Below are 16,110 nucleotides of genomic sequence, written 5' to 3'. Positions count from 1 at the left end.
ATTTGTAAGCAGCGGTTATCCGAGAGGTATTCTGGCTCAGACAACTAAAGTCTTCGCTGTTCCTTCTGTTGTCTAGGTGAGGGCAAGTCAGGCTGAATTGTGCAGGTATGTTTTCTTCTCTTTCTTTTTTTCTTTTCTTTTCTTTTTTTTTTTTTGAGATGGAGTTTCGTTCTTGTTGCCCAGGCTGGAGTGCAGTGGTGCCATCTCGGCTCACCGCAACGTCTGCCTCCTGGGTTCAAGTGATTCTCCTGTCTCAGCTTCCTGAGTAGCTGGGACAACAGGTGTGCGCCACCACGCCCGGCTAATTTTTGTATTTTTAGTAGAGATGGGGTTTTACCATGTGGGTCAGGCTGGTCTCGACTAAAGTGCTGGGATTATAGGTGTGAAGCACTGCGCCTGGCCTGGCCAGGACTACATTTTTTCATGTGAACCACACCACTAAAAATTTGTATGTTGCTGCTCTTATCTTGCAAATCAGGAAATAGGGGCTCAGAGAGGTTAAGTAACTTGCTTAAGTCATACAGCCAGCAAGTGGTAAAGCCGGGATGGGAACTCGATTTGCGTGACTACAGAGCACACAGGCTCCCCATCAGTAGATTAGAGAGGGGGAGGTCTGCTTTGGTGCAGAGACAGGTGGGATCTGTGATGCCTATTCTTGGTTTCAACATTCTTTTAAACTCTCCTATCTGAGCCTAGGACTTTCTGCAGCCTTCCTGTTTTAGGCTGGCAGCTTGCAGTCCCTCTCTGGTTATTTTCAGGTCTGTGTGTGCCACAGAGAGGAAGGGGGCAACCACAGTGGGAACCGCTTTCCAGCCCTGCTGCAACCCCTTTTGAACTAGCAGGCGAGAGGGCTGGTGGCCTCCAGCGTGCTCTTCTGTTCCTGTCTGCGGACATGGCTGAAGCAAACAAACCCACCCACAGCAGCCCCCATCGTGCGGTAGATCAGTGCGTGTGCTTGGTTCGGCCTGGCACTGCTGATGGGGCGGTTCCTACAGAAAGACCCAGATGCACGGACTCTGAGGACTGTTTCAGAAGCTCTGTCCCTCCATGCCTGGCACTGTCCACTTGGGAGTTCCATTAGGCCATGCCTCTTCCAGCTGTCCCAGGATCTTTGATCTGGGTTAGGATGGGCCTGAAACCCAAAGCAGAAAAACACATTCTAATGAGCAGTTGCTGGTCTAGAAGCTTCTCAGCCTAAACTTTATTTCAGCATTTTTCTTTCCCTCTGAATTCAGCCATGAGGCCATCCTATCAGCTTTAGGCTCTGTGGGATCCTTGAGAGAGTTCCCCTCCAAGGGACGGACAGATGGTTCCCTTCAGGGTCCTTGTGGTTGCTCAAAAGCCAAGCACTAGTTTCTTTCTTTTTTTCTTTCCTTCCTTTCCTTCCTTCCCCTCCCTCCTGCCTGCCTTCCTTCTTTTTGTTTTCTTTTTCTTTTTTTTTTTTTCTCAGACAGGGTGTCACTGTCTTCCAGGCTGGAGTAGTGGCCCCCAATCACAGCTCACTGTAGCCTGGGTCTCTGGGACTCAAGCAATTCTCCCACCTCAGCTTCCCTAGTAGATGGGACTACAGGCGTGCACCACCACACCCAGCTAATTTTTAAATTTTTTATAGAAATGGGGGGTCTCACTTTGTTACCCAGGCTGGTCTGGAATTCCTGGACCGAAGCAATCCACCCACCTGGGTCTCCCAAAGTGTTGGGGTTACAGGCGTGAGCCACTGCCCCTGGTGTTAGTTTCTGTCTGTCAAGTCAGGAGGGCAGCCATGCACGTTCTGATGTCTACGGAGCACCTGTGACCCAGACCGTGTATCGGGTGTTTAGGTGCCATCCACAGAACCTTCCTAATAACCCTGGGCAGCGTAGGCTTTCTTATCTCTAACAGATGAGGAAATGGAGACTCAGATTCTGAACCGAAGTCACAGACACAGTAGATGGTGGGTCTAAATGGGGACCCAGGTCTATCTGACTGCAAAGTCCAAACCGTTTCCTTGCCTCTGCTCCAGCCTGCGAGGAGCAGCTGGGCAGAGAGACTGTGCCTTTAGGTGGTGAGTCTTCCGATGCCCAAGCCTCACCCCAGACCGATGAAATCAGAATCTCTGGAGCCCCGACCGAGACATTGGTGGGTTTTGGGGCTCCCGGCTGATTCCAGTGGGCAACCAGGCTACCAAGCACTGCTTTATCATAGGGGTAAGAGTCACATCGCCTCCTCGAGGGCTCTCCAGGTGTGCCTTTCACAGCGTAATCCTGTTCACGAAACCAAAAATCAAAACAAGTGCCCTTTTCTCATCAACAGAACCGGGAGGAAGGGCTCTGACGGGGCTGGCGGTCCCCTGTTCTCCCCGCTCAGGTGCGGCGCTGTGGCAGGAAGCCACCCCCTCGGTCGGCCGGTGCGCGGGGCTGTTGCGCCATCCGCTCCAGCTTTCGTAACCGCACCCTGGGACGGCCCAGAGACGCTCCAGCGCGAGTTCCTCAAATGTTTTCCTGTGTTGCCAGGACCGTCCGCCGCTCTGAGTCATGTGCGAGTGGGAAGTCTCACTGACACTGAGACCGGCCAGAGGGAGCGGAGCCGAGCGCGGCGCGGGGCTGAGGGACTCGCAGTGTATATAGAGCGCCGGGCTCCTGCGAATGGGGGCTGCCCCCGGAGACTGAGCCAGCCTGCCCGCCCACCGCCCCGCCCCTGCCGCCCGGTTCCCACCAGCCTGTCCGCCTCTGCGGGACCATGGAGCGGTAGCCGAGGAGGAAGCATGCTGGCCGTCCGCTGCGCGCTGCTGGCTGCCCTGCTGGCCGCGCCGGGGGCGGCGCTGGCCCCGGGGGGCTGCCCTGCACAGGGTAAGGGCTTCGGGCGCACCTGGAGGGCTGGGGCAGCTGGCGGCTGGGGGAAACCGCCGTGGCCACCGCAGTCTGGGGGAGGTTGGAGGGAGGAAAGGAGGTGCGACGGCTCCCCTTTTCTGTGGCTGCCTTGAGGCCCGGCGGGCACCTAGCTGTGTGGTCGCGGGCAGTGGCTCTTGCGCCCCCTGCTGCGCTTGCTCCCTTGGCCCGGAGCTCTCCCCGGAATGCCCTGTGAAGCTGTGCGGGAAGCTCCCTGAGGTCAGTGTATAGGACTGTGTCCTTGCAAACCTGACTCTCCTTCCCAGTGCCCCCATGAGCCTTTACACAACCGCGAGCCGGGTTACTCTAAGGGGAGACGGCCGGAGAGGGCGCGCCCCAGCGGGGTGATGAACCCGCCTGGGAAGTCCTTTGTACCAGCAGGGCCCCTCTTCTCCCTCTGCATTGGGGGTCCACCTCGCCTTGTCCTCCCCCGACCCCCGCGGGTGCATGTGTGGATGACAGTGCCCTGACTATGAAGGGACTGACATCATGGGCGCTGAGTCACGGATCTTCCCGCTGCACGGAGTCAGTTCGGCAGCCACCAACTCTGGGAAGCCAAGTGCCCCAGTCCTGGGAATTGAGTCGGGAGGCTGGCAAGGGAATGAGACCTCCTGGGGCTGGCACGTGCTGGACTCCCCTCCGGACAAGAGAAGGAGCTGTAAGGGAGAGGGCAGAGGCACTTGTTGCTCCTGTTGACAGTAATCTGCCCCTGGCAATCCAGGCTTTTCCTGGACTCTGGCCGCATGCCCAGCTGTGTGTCTAGTCTCTTCTGGAAGAGCTGGGCAACTGGCTCTCCAGAGGTTTATTTTAGGGTCCAAGTGCTTCTTTGAGGACACAGCAGAAAACTAAGGGGCAGCTGACAGGCTTCTGGAACAGCTGACGAGGCTGGGGAGGCTGAAGGCTAAGACTTTCAACCACTAGATCACACTGCGTTCCAGTCCTAGGTGAACACTGATCTCTCCCTTTGGGAAGGTGACTTTCTGCAGCTAGAGGCTGAGCTGGAGTGTCTGAGGCTCTCTTTGCTATTTGGATGGTTGTGGTCCTTATGATTGGAAGAAAAAAGGAAGGAATTCCTTTTTCAATACACATTTATAACTCCTGCCACTAACAGCCACTGTTGATTGAGGCACCCATTCAATGTTTTCTAATCCTCCTCTGTATCTACATATAACTGTTTGAAAGAGGAGACTGAGGTTCAGGGAGGTTGGGAAGGCAGGTTGTCAGGCCCCGGTGGTGGAGGCCGACCCCTCCCGTGGCTCTGTGCTCCAGTGTGGTAGATGTCTAAGACTCTCAAATATAGAACTAGATCAGCAGGCAGAGCTGGGGGCACTGGGGCAAGCTGAGAGTCACTTTTGTCTGGCTGAGTGCTGGGGCAGAAAAGGCTGAGGGAGGGAAGTGGAGGCCCAGGCTTGCCCATGGTGGTGTTAGAGGGATGCAAGACAGGTTTCAGGCCTTGGATGGCCTCAGGAGCAAGCAGGGCTCCCTTGGCTGCCTCCGTTGCTGTCACGCCAGCCCAGGGCTCCTGGCCCAGGGAGGTTATTGTTACTGCTGTAGTTGCCACCACCTGTTGCTCCTGAGTGGATGCTAGGCCCTTCCAGGGCAGCCAGTTGCAGTCAGTTTTGTTTCCCTGGTGCTCAGGAAGGATAGGAGAGGAGGTCTCATGACCTGGACAGCCCATGAAAGGCAGAACTGAGAGATTGGGGAGGAAGTGAAAGTCCTCCCAGCTCAGAAGGAAAACGCAGAAAAGTAGAAATACCCAGCTCCTCTCCCACACCCACACAGACTCAGCCCACAAACTGGAGAGTAAAAATAAAGAAATCGTACAGGAAGCATGGAGCAAATGACTGTGAGATGTTTCGCTTTAGAGAAGTGAGGAGCAGAGGGGGAGCAGAGGCTGGAGTTGGCTGAGAGGGGAAATCCGCACCTGCCGGGCTCTTACAGCCCAGAGATTTGTTTTCCTGGGGATCAGCTACCGCCCACACACCCTGTAGCTGCCAGGACTTCTCAGGTGTACTCGTTGTCTAAGGGCCTGGACTAGCTGGGACTTAGGCTTCTGCCAGTTCCAACACTTTGGTGCTGGAAGGCTGGACTTGGGTGACTCAAGTTCCCTCTTGCTACTGCAATGCAAGAAAATACACAAAAGAAGTATGTATACCTTTAAGTATCTCAAAGACTTATCTCAGCTTCTGAATTTCCTTCTAGGGCAACCTCTTCCTGCCCCCAATACCCACATACATGCCTAGCCTCACCCTAAATCAGTATTTCTCAAAAGCTTAGTTCTGAGCCTAGCACCAGACTTAGTGTGTGTGTTGGGTGGGAGGGCTTGGTAAACATCATGATTTTTGAACCCTAACCCAGATTTATTAAATAAGAACACCTGGGAGTGAGGCCTGGGGCATGTCATTTTAAACAAACTGCCCATCGTGATTCTTAGGGACTGTCAGTTTTGAGGACGGCTTCCTAAATGGTGTCGTTGAGGAGCTGAATGAAGGCCCTCCCCCCTCGGGCTCTCTGTTGCCAGAAATCTCTCCTTGCTTTGGCTTGCTGCTTGTTTATTCATTGCAGCAAACATTTCTTGAGTCCGTGTAAAGCCTGTGAGGCCTGTGTAGGATCAGCTCTGCAGACTCCACCCTAAAAGGAGCCTGAAAATGGACATGGGTAAATCCTGAGAAGGAATGAGAAGCCCCAGACTCTGACCGGGCCACTCGGTACCAACTACCCGTGAACAGATTGTCTGGCTTGGGGTGGGGGGTGGTTAGAGAGAGGAAGTTCCTTTGACTGAGGACCAAGATCCCAAGGCAGCAGGCACACTGATCCTGACCGTGAGCCTCATCTCCAGCCCTTAGCAGCCGGGGTAAACAAATACTCCCCTCCCTGGGTATTCGTAGATTACACAAAGTAATTTTCAGCGCTCACTGCTGAAAATATACACTCCCTTCCCCCCTCTCCTGAATCCCGGTCCCACCAGGCCTGGAAGCCACAGACCCAGCAAGCAACCTCGTTTCCAGTCACTGAATCTAGTCTGGATTGAAGCTGTGCTCTGTAATACGGTAGCCACTAGCCACGTGTACCTATTTAAATTTAAATTATGCCAGTGCAGTGACTCACGCCTGTAATCCCAGCACTTTGGGAGGCTGAGGCAGGAGGATCTCTTGAGCTCAGGAGTTGGAGACCGACCTGGGCAACAGGGTGAGATGCTGTCTCTACAAAAAGATTTTTAAAAATTAGCTGGGCACAGTGACAGGAGCCTGTAGTCCCTGCTACTCTGAAGGCTGAGGTGGGAGAATCACTGGAGTCCAGTCCGCATGGAGCCATGTTTGCACTACCGAACGCCAGTCTGGGCGACAGGAGACCCTGTCTCCAAAAAAAAGTAAATTAATTTAAATGAAATCAAATAAAAAACTTAGTTTCTTAGTTGCACTAGTCACATTTAAAGTGCTCAACAGTCACCTGTTGCTAGTGGCTACTGTACTGAACAGTGCAGATACCGATCTCTTCCATCATTGCAGAAACGCCTGCCGGCCAGTGCTGGGCTAGAGTGTTAGTCAGTTTCTTCCAGAGGTTTTCTGCTCTCTTTTTCCTTTATCCCCCTCTACCTGCTGCTCTCCTCCACCTGAACACAGCTCATTTTGTGTAGGTAATGGCTAAGGCCTGCAAGCCAGACACATCTCTGCCCTGCCCTGCCAAGTAAAAATTGTAAGACCTTGGGCAAGTGATTTGACTTCTCTGAGAGCCAGTGTTCTAGAAAATAGAAATAATTGTATTACCTCGAAGAGTGGTTATGAAGATGAGATGAGCTAAGTAAGGTATTAAATAGAGTGTTTACAGAAGTTGCTAGCACACAGCAAGTGCTTAAATAAGTGTGGGTAATCATTCATTCACTCCAAAAATATATTTTGAGCTCCTACTCTGTTCCAGGCACGATTCTAAGAGCTGGAGATACACTGTGAATAAAAGAGACAAAAATTCCAGGCTTAGTTGAGTTTCCTTCTAGTGTGGGAGACTATTAATGGGACGTAAATTAAATATGTGGTATGCTAGTGACTAGTGCTAAGGAGAAAAACTAAAGTCGAGAGGGAGACAGGCCCCGTGTGTGTTTGTGGCAGGGTGGGGTGGCAAGGTGCCTTAGATGGGAGGCCAGGGAAGGCCTTGCTGAGAACATAATATTTGAGTGAAGATCTGAAGGAAATATACAAATCTTTAGATTCTCTATATGTCCGTCTTGGGCAGGAAAATTCTTGCCTCCTCTTTAACAATGTGTACCACCTGAGGATGTGTTATGTTCTGGAGCAGAGGGCTCTGTGGATGCCCCTGCCCTGGAGAGGTATCTCGGGGGTAACAAGTCCTCGGCCCTTTAGCCCCTTGAAGTCTAGCAGAGGGAAGTGCTAAATGCCAGGTCATTAACTGCAAGTCTGCAGGTGGGATCCTTGAGGGCTGGAGTAGCAAGGGGAAGGTGGCAAAGAAAAGCCTTTTTTATTTTTTGAATACAGGATGTTACTCCTGTAGACCTCTCACCTCAGCTTCCTGAGTAGCTGAGACTACAGGTGTGCACCACCACATCTGGCTAATTTTTTGTATTTCTTGTAGAGACAGGGTTTTGCCATGTTGCAGACTGGTCTGGAACACCTAGGCTCAAGCAGTTCACCCTCCTTGGCCTCCCAAAGTGCTGGGATTATAGGCGTGAGCCCTTGTGTCCAGCTGGGAGGTTTTTTTTTGTGTAGTTAATCTTTGTTCTTTACCCTCTCCTCTTGCCTGGGATCTGAAGAGGTCAAAAGTCCCTGGCTAAGGCAGAGGCTTTTCTGCCACTGAGTTCAGACTTGACGTTAGCTGGACCTCAGCAGCCTCCCTGACTCCTGCTCATCCCTTGCCAGCTCTGTCGGGTAGTTTGTACCCTTAGGAGTGTGCCCCTGAGGCCCTGCATCCAGCCTATTCTCCCCAGCACCTGTTCTCTGAATCAGTTCCCACTCCACTTCCCAACTGCTTTCCCGAAAAGCATCCTTTGGTCTTCCCTCTCTATATGACGGTTACAATAACTGTTAACATTTATGGTGTGTCAACTGTGTGCAAGTAGCCGCGCTAGGCCCTTGGCATCTGCGATCTCATGTAATCTTCAAAATAGCCTCAGGTGAGAGGAGTGCTGGCCCCATTGCATAGATGGTGGGCTGCAGGACAAGATGAGAGGCCAGTTTTGCACATATGGAAACTGAAATGTCTTTTGTTTTTGTTTTCGTTTTTGTATTGAGACAGAGTCTCTGTTTCCCAGGCTGGAGTGCAGTGATCTTGGCTCACTGCAACCTCTGCCTCCTGGGTTCAAGCGATTCTTCTGCCTCCTGGGTTCAAGCGATTCTTCTGCCTCAGCCTCCAGAGTAGCTGGTGTTACAGGTGCACACCACCACAACTGGCTAATTTTTGTATTTTTAGTAGAGAAGGGGTTTCACCAGGTTGCCAGGCTGGTCTGGAACTCCTGACCTCAAGTGATCTGCCTGCCTTGGCCTCCCAAAGTGCTATAGGATTGCAGGCGTGAACCACCGCACCTGGCTGAAATGGAAGTGTCTGCTAGACAATCAAGAGAGGATACTGAGAAGGAGTTGGATATGGGAGTCAGAAATTTGGGGATGAAGACTGAGCTTGAGATGTAAATGTGGGAGTCACGTGCTGGCAGATATTATTTCAAGCCCTGAGAGTGGCTGAGGTCCCCCACATCTATTCATAGGACTTTTGGTCAGGGGAATGTTTTACAATCCACATCACTATAAATGAATTTCCTCTGTCTCTGAGAGAGGCAGCTGAGGTAGCAGAGAGAAAACAGCTTTCGGGACAGGCAATCCAGGCCTGTCTCCTCATTAACTGCTTCACCAGCCAGGGGACCTTTGGGCAAGTCACTACAAGCTTTAAAGTATAAAATACTTTTTGAGGCCGGGTGTGGTGTATCATGACTGTCATGCCAGTGCTTTAGGAGGCCAAGGCAGGAGGATCACTTGAGCCCAGGAGTTCGAGGCTGCAGTGAACCATGACAGCAACACTGCACTCCAGCCTGTCTCAAAAAGAAAAAAAAAGAAAAAGAAGAGTATAAAATACTGTAACAGACAAAAATGCATGCTTGATAAATGTTATTGATCCTAAGAGTCATTTTTTTTTTTCCTTGAGACGGAGTCTTGCTCTGTCGCCCAGGCTTGAGTACAGTGGCGTGATCTTGGCTCACTGCAACTTCCGCCTCCCAGGTTCAAGCAATTCTCCTGCCTCAGCCTCCCAAGTAGCTGGGATTACAGGCATGCGCCACCAAGCCCAGCTAATTTTTGTATTTTTAGTAAAAATGGGGTTTCACCATGTTGGCCAGGCTGGTCTCAAACTCCTGACCTTGTGATCCGCCCACCTTGGCCTCCCAAAGTGCTGGGATTACAGTTGTTCCCTTTTTGCTCTTACACACCCTGCTGTGGGGAATAACTTTGCATATGCCTCTTGTTGTGTGAGTGCAAGTACTCCTGCAGGATATATTCCCCGAAGGGGAATTGATGGGCAAAGGCCATGAGATTTGTCATTTTGAGAGAATAGAAGTTGCACCAATTCATACTTCCAGCAGCATTGTGAGAATACCTGTGTCCCTACGCCCTTGCCAAAAGTGTGCTATTAACCTGGTATCTACACAGACAATGGCTTCTGTGTGGAATTAATTTGCATTTATCTTATCTGAAAAAGATTGTATGGGTTTTTTAATGTATAACTGACATTTGCATAATCTGCTATGACCTGCCTGTTCATATTCAATGCTAATTTTATTTTGATTGGGTCATTGATCTTATTGTTTACAGGGGCTCTTAACATATTAACATGTCATACAGGAGTTGCATATTTTTCCAATTTGTCTTTGACTTTTTTTTTGGTGATGGGGGTGGTTTTTGCCATGAAATTTCTCTCTCTCTCTCTCAGGGTCTCACTGTGTCACCCAGGCTGGAGTGCAGTGGCATGCTCATGGCTCACTGCAGCCTCAATTTCCTGGGACTCAAGCGATCCTCCTGCCTCAGCCTTCCGAGTAGCTGGGACTACAGGCGCACACCACCACATTTGACTAGTCTTTGTATTTTTTGTAGAGACGGGATTTTGCCATGTTGCTCAGACTGGTCTCAAACTCTGGGTTCAAGCAATCCTTCCTCCTTGGCCTCCCAAAGTGCTGGGATTACAGGTGTGAGCCACTGTGCCTGGCTGCAGACTTTTTTTTCCAACTGTAATTGAATTTACCAGTCTTTTTTATAGCTTCTGGGTTTTGTGTCATACTTAATAACATCCTTCCCATTCCAATATTTTATTTTACTTATTTTTTTAGAGAAGGTCAATCCACCTTTATTGGAGGAAACCTTGCACTGTAACTGTTTTAAATAATGTGTGCCCTGCCCCACCCCGTGCCTGGTGGGCTCAGATGATCATCTTCAGCTGCCGGGCATACTCGGTGACCTGTTTGGCCAGTTCTGTGGAGGGAATGGTAATGTCTTCTGACTCCTGCTGCTGGCTGGCAAAACTATATTAGTTGTTGGGACCCAGGACCCACCCTCACTTCTTGGTGTAGTCGGTCGTCTTTTTGGGTGTGTTGAAGAAAAGGATCTGGTGGCCTCGGTGAAAGGGATTTTCTCATAGGCTTTCTCAATGCACCCGGCGAGCTCATCCCTGATAGTGTTAAGCAGGATGTCGATGAAGAAGGTGTAGCTCTCGGCGGGGATGTTACCCTTGGCCAGGAACACTTTGTTGTAGCTGCCCTCCATCAGGTATTGCTCCAGTGGCACAGGGTGTTTGATGTAGACATTGGTCTGGATGTCCTTGGCAGGCAGCCGCTCCAACTCCATGTGGAACTCAGCCACCTGCTTCTGGGACAGCAGGAAGAGGAGGTTGAGGCCCAAGAGCTGGTGCATGTAGGCTGACTCCTTGTAATCAAAGTAGCACCATTTGGGCTGGGCCATGTGGCGCTTGAAGGAGGGGATGTCCTTGCATAGGATGCTCCACTGGCCCCGATCTCCAGTATGTCACGGGCTAGAATGAGCTGCTGTTTGGTCAGCTTGGTCCCTGTGGTTGGCAAGAATTTGAGCTCCAGAAGAACTAGCTTGAGGCGGCTCAGCCCTTCCCTGCACTTGCTAAGGTTGAGGCTTTTATGGTTCCACTCACCCTTGAGTTGCTTGTACTTGCCGTCTGCAGCCTGCAGGACAGGGCCCTAGGTCGCCATGGGCCTGGAGCTCACGGCACCGGCTGCACCGTTCACCTCCCCTCATTCCAATATTTTAAAAGATTCTCCTTTTCTGGTATTGTTAAGAGTTTCAAAAGTTTAAATATTTGATCCATTTTTGAACTTATTAATATTATGGATGAGGTATAAAGTCTGACTCCAGCTTTTCTTTCCAATTGTCACCTGACATCCCTTTACAGTTTATTGAATCCATGTTTCCCCCACCGATTTTCAAAGTTACATTTTAAAACTACCAAATTCCTGTATACTTGGGTTTATACTGCCTCTTGGCATAGTGAGTAGTTAAAAGCACAAAGTCTGAGGCCCAGTTGTCTGGACTTGAATCCGGGTCACCCCTGATTAGCTATATAACCTCAGTCTCTTATTCTGTCAAATTGACTATTGAGAAGATCAAGATAGTTAATCCATGCAGCACACTTAGAAACTGCCTGTATGTGTAGCAGGCACTTAGACTAAGTTATTATTTTTTTTAATGGGGTAAAATACACATAATATAAAATGTATCAGCCAGGTGCAGTGGCTCACGCCTGTAATCCCAGCACTTTGGGAGGCTGAGGCAGGCGGATCATTTGAGGTCAGGAGTTTGAAACCAGCATGGCCAACATGGTGAAACCCCATCTCTACTAAAAATACAAAAATTAGCCAGGCATGGTGGCAGGCACCTGTAATCCCAGCTACTCGGGAGGCTGAGGCATGAACATCACTTGAACCCGGGAGGCAGAGGTTGCAGTGAGCTGGGATCGTGCCACTGCACTCCAGCCTGGGCGACAAGAGTGACACTCTGTCTCAAAAAAAAAAAAAAATATATATATATATATATATCATAACCACTTTAAAGTATACAGATCAGGGCCGGGCGTGGTGGCTCAAGCCTGTAATCCCAGCACTTTGGGAGGCCAAGATGGGCGGATCACGAGATCAGGAGATCGAGACCATCCTGGCTAACACTGTGAAACCCCGTCTCTACTAAAAAATACAAAAAAACTAGCCGGGCGAGGTGGCGGGCGCCTGTAGTCCCAGCTACTCGGGAGGCTGAGGCAGGAGAATGGCGTAAACCCGGGAGGCGGAGCTTGCAGTGAGCTGAGATCCGGCCACTGCACTCCAGCCTGGGTGACAGAGCCAGACTCCGTCTCAAAAAAAAAAAAAAAAAAAAAGTATACAGATCAGTAGTGCAGACTGAACTATTTTTTATTTTTATTAGTTCCGAACTTTCTAGTCTCTTAATTTGGTCTCCCTATCCCCATGTGCCAGTATTGCACTGTTTTAATTATGTAGCTTTATTTTTTCCTTCTTACTTTTTTAGAGACAGGTCTCACATTTTTAGAGACAGGGTCTCACTGTGTTGCTGAGGCTGGAGTGCAGTGTCTCGATCACAGCTCACTGCAATCTTGAACTCCTGTACTCAAGCAGTCCTCTTCCCTTAGTTTTCTGAGCAGCCAGGACCACAGGTGAGTGACACCATAACTGGTTAATTTTAAAAAAAAAGTTTTTTTTGTTGTTGTTGTTGAGATGGAGTCTTGCTATGTTGCCTGGGCTGGTCTTGAACTCCTCATCTCAAGAGATCCTCTCGTCTCAGCCTCCCAAAGTGTTGGGATTACAGGCATAAGCCACTACACCTGGCCAAGTAAACTTTAGAGATTACTTAGGGAACATTGACGTATTTATAATGCCGAGTCTTCCTATCTCTTGGTAGGCCTGATGGGGCTTATTTATGAGGGAGGAGGAGCTGGGGCAGGAGAGCCCAACATTCAGGTCTCACTGAGGGGAGATGTGCCCGTGACACTTCCATTCGGAACTGCTTCCTTGACGGTGATGTGGAGTGAGCTGGACCAGTGTGTACATGCATGTGTGTACCCAAGCTCATGGCACATGGGGTGGGGGGGGGTGGGGATGGCTCAGCAGTGATTGGAATGCAAGAGTGGGGACTTTGGGGCCTGTATGAAAAAGTGCTATGGCAGAGTGACACACCTACAGAAGAGTGTGGTCAGCATAGGTCTCACACTGGGTGAGTTTTCACAAACTGAACACACGCGTGGAACCACCACCCAGAGTAAGAACTGAACAGAAGCATCCTCAGGGGAGCCCTAAAGCCCCCTGTGCACACCCCTCCAACCTCCCCTTACCCCTACCGGCTGCTCCATCCACACCTCCACATGACTTCTTAAATCTTCAGCTTTGCGGCCTCATAGCTAAAGGGATCAGGGAGGGGAAGCTGGGGAGTCTGTAGATATGGAATGCGGGTGCATACATCAGGTCCCTCCCTCTCCCTGCCCTCCAGAAGCACATAAAAAAATCTGACTGAGGGCCAGCCTCCCTGTTACACTCTGAGACTGTGCTCAGAGCTAGAAGACAAGACCTTTTAGGCTGTACTTCTGGGAAGGCAGAGGGCTGCGTGTTAAGCCTGGACCGAGAGTCCCAGAGCCCAGCTCCAGTCCTGGCGACATCGTTCACTGCTGCGTGACTTCTGGGCCCTGGTTCTCCTCATCCACCCAAATGAGTAGGTTGGCCTGAGTTGTCCTTAAGAGTCCTGAATAGCCTTAAAATAGCACTCCTCATCTCAGCACCCCACTCCCTGGCTGTAGCCTCTCACTGTCCCTTTTGGGACCAAAATCCTGTGTGTGTCCATCTGCAGGTACTAATGGCTTTCTTCTCAGGCCCTGCTGCGTCCTGCCTTTCATCTCTTTATTTCTCTCTCTGCTCCTGGGGTTAGGTTGGGGCCAGGGAGTGGATTGTTTGCCCTCCTTAGATATCTTTCTTTTTTTCAGACAGGGTCGCCCAGGATGGAGTGCAGTGGTGTGATCTTGGCTCACTGCAAACTCCATCTCCAGGGTTCAAGTGATTCTCCTACCCCAGCCTCCCGAGTAGCTGGGATTACAGGCACTCACCACCATGCCTAGCTAATTTTTTTTTGTTTGTTTTTTGTTTTTGAGACGGAGTTTCACTCTTGTTGCCCAGGCTGGAGTGCAGTGGCATAATCTCAGCTCACAGCAACCTTCTGGTTTCAAGCGATTCTCCTGCCTCAGCCTCCCGAATAGCTGGGATTACAGGCACCTGCCACCACACACGGCTAATTTTTGTATTTTTAGTAGAGACAGGGTTTCACCATGTTGGCCAGGCTGGTCTCAAACTCCTGACCTTGTGATCTACCCACCTCGGTCTCCCAAAGTGCTGGGATTACAGGCGTGAGCCACTGCACCCAGCCTAGTTTTTTTATTTTTTGGTATAGATGGAGTTTCACTGTGTTGGCCAGGCTGGTCTCGAACTCCTGATCTCAGGTGATCCGCCTGCCTCAGCCTCCCAAAGTGCTGGGATTACAGGCGTGAGCTGCAGCACACGGCCTTAGATATCTTTTCCTCTAATTAGTCTATAATCTCTGAGAGTTGACCCAGGCTGGACCTTCTTGGACTGGAGCCAGGTGGTTATCTCTGATGCTGCCAGGGGAGGATTAAATGTTTTATCTCCTGAGTTGGTCACATGCGCACGCGGGTCTCTGAGTCAGCATTGAGCATTACCTGTTTATGGGTCCAAAAGAACCTCCCTCCCAGACCCTCTCTCTAGCAGTATACGGTCCATGGTGTGGATGGGAGGAAGGCAAGGCCAAGGTAAATACTGACTCCGCCAAATATAAGACAAATACAAGCAGGTACAAGAAGTACAAATACATATGTGGGGGAGGGAGCGAAGGCCTGCCAGCCAGAGCTAGTCATCTGAGAAGAGGGGGTTGTGGACAGGTGGGGCTGGGAGCTGAGTCAGAGAAGGCCCCTGGGCCTCTGGTTAGAGCCTGGGAGCCTTGACTTGCCGTAGCCTGCGGCCTTGCCTCTTCCTGGACAGTGGCCGAGGGTGCCCTCTGAAATGTTAAGGAGAAATGAATGGGCCCAGACGATGGGGTGACCTGGGGAGGACGCGAGATTTGGAGTCCAAGGGGAGGCAGTTTTAGGGTCTAACTCATCCTATACACGCTGCGGCTGTGGGGAAGGGAAAGAAAGGCCAAGGGCATGACTCCTGGCTCCTGAGAGTCCCCCGGTATCCCATTAGGTTGGTAGCTGCAGTGATGGCGCTGACCCCCCACTTATGCACACCCCTCAAGCCTCAGCATTCCCTTCCCTGGGCTCTGAAGGGTAGAAAGATCTGAGAAGAGTGGGGAAGAGGAGAGGAAATTGGGAGAGGGGGAGAGAGAGGCTGGTGGGGAGCCCAGAGAAGGGAGCTGGGGGTGGAGTATGGAGAGCTACCTGGGCCAAGGAGGGAGAGGCTTTGGCCAGGCTCACCTGTGTCCAGCATGGATTCCCTCACGCGTGAGCTGTGTGAATTTGGGCAAGTTCCCTAACTTCTCTGATCTCTTGTCGCCTCAACAATGAAATGGGGACAAGACTTCCTCCCTGGAAGACTTTTGGTGAGGAGTAGTGTGCTCGTAGGGAAAGCCCAGGGCTCAGGGTAAGTGTCGCAACTGCTAATGATTGTTACAGTTATCATCACATCAAAGCCAGGAGCCAGTCTCGGTCCAAAGATGGAGAATGCAAGAACAGGTGACCAAGAGCCCTGGGACTTGTCCTAGCCCTCGTGGGAGCAGATTCTACATTTGTTTCCATTTGGACACAAGGTGCCTACAGGCTTCTCCTGGAGGCTTCTCAGCACCCACCTACTTTTAGATCAAGACCATTATTGCTGGCAGGGGACCTTTGGTTTCTCTGTGGCCCCTTCTGAAATCCTATGCCTTTGCAACCCAAGAAGCTGGGTCAGGCTGGGGGGCCTCCTGTGCTGCCAGCTGGCCTGGGCAGCGGGGACCTACGTCCCTGCTCAGAAACCGGGGTGGTGGGATGGGATTAGCAGGCACGAGCCAAGTCTATGTCCTCGGTGGCAGGCCAGGCAGCTGGTTCACCGCTTACATAAACGGGGCCAGGAAGCTGAACTTGTTTTTGCTGGCAAGAGCCGCGGCAAGCTGCAAGAGAGTTGAGAAATATGTGTCTCCATGTGCGTGTTTTTCTCTGGTTATTGACATTTGCAAGTTTACTTGAA

General features: G+C 51.0%; 1 protein-coding gene and 1 pseudogene across 15 annotated transcripts in view; one reads left to right on the top strand and one right to left on the bottom strand.

The window, feature by feature from the left end:
• The first annotated feature begins 1,864 nt into the window (after nt 1-1,864).
• The window catches only part of IL6R (interleukin 6 receptor), a 73,687-nt gene continuing 59,441 nt past the window's right edge, over nt 1,865-16,110 (top strand). For all 15 annotated transcript variants that reach the window (XR_012414281.1, XR_012414270.1, XR_012414280.1 and 12 more), the window contains exon 1: nt 1,865-2,828. Coding sequence is in view for 7 of the 15 variants with exons in the window: in XM_073994589.1 (XP_073850690.1) it covers nt 2,057-2,828 (772 nt within the window). In the remaining 8 variants the exon portion in view is untranslated. The remainder of the gene's footprint in view (nt 2,829-16,110) is intronic.
• On the bottom strand, nt 10,263-13,541 carry LOC102125042 (26S proteasome non-ATPase regulatory subunit 8 pseudogene; annotated as a pseudogene).

Source organism: Macaca fascicularis, chromosome 1 (genome assembly GCF_037993035.2).
Source record: "Macaca fascicularis isolate 582-1 chromosome 1, T2T-MFA8v1.1".
In the NCBI taxonomy this organism is placed as follows: Eukaryota; Metazoa; Chordata; class Mammalia; order Primates; family Cercopithecidae; genus Macaca; species Macaca fascicularis.
This window is presented reverse-complemented; position numbering and strand designations above follow the sequence as displayed.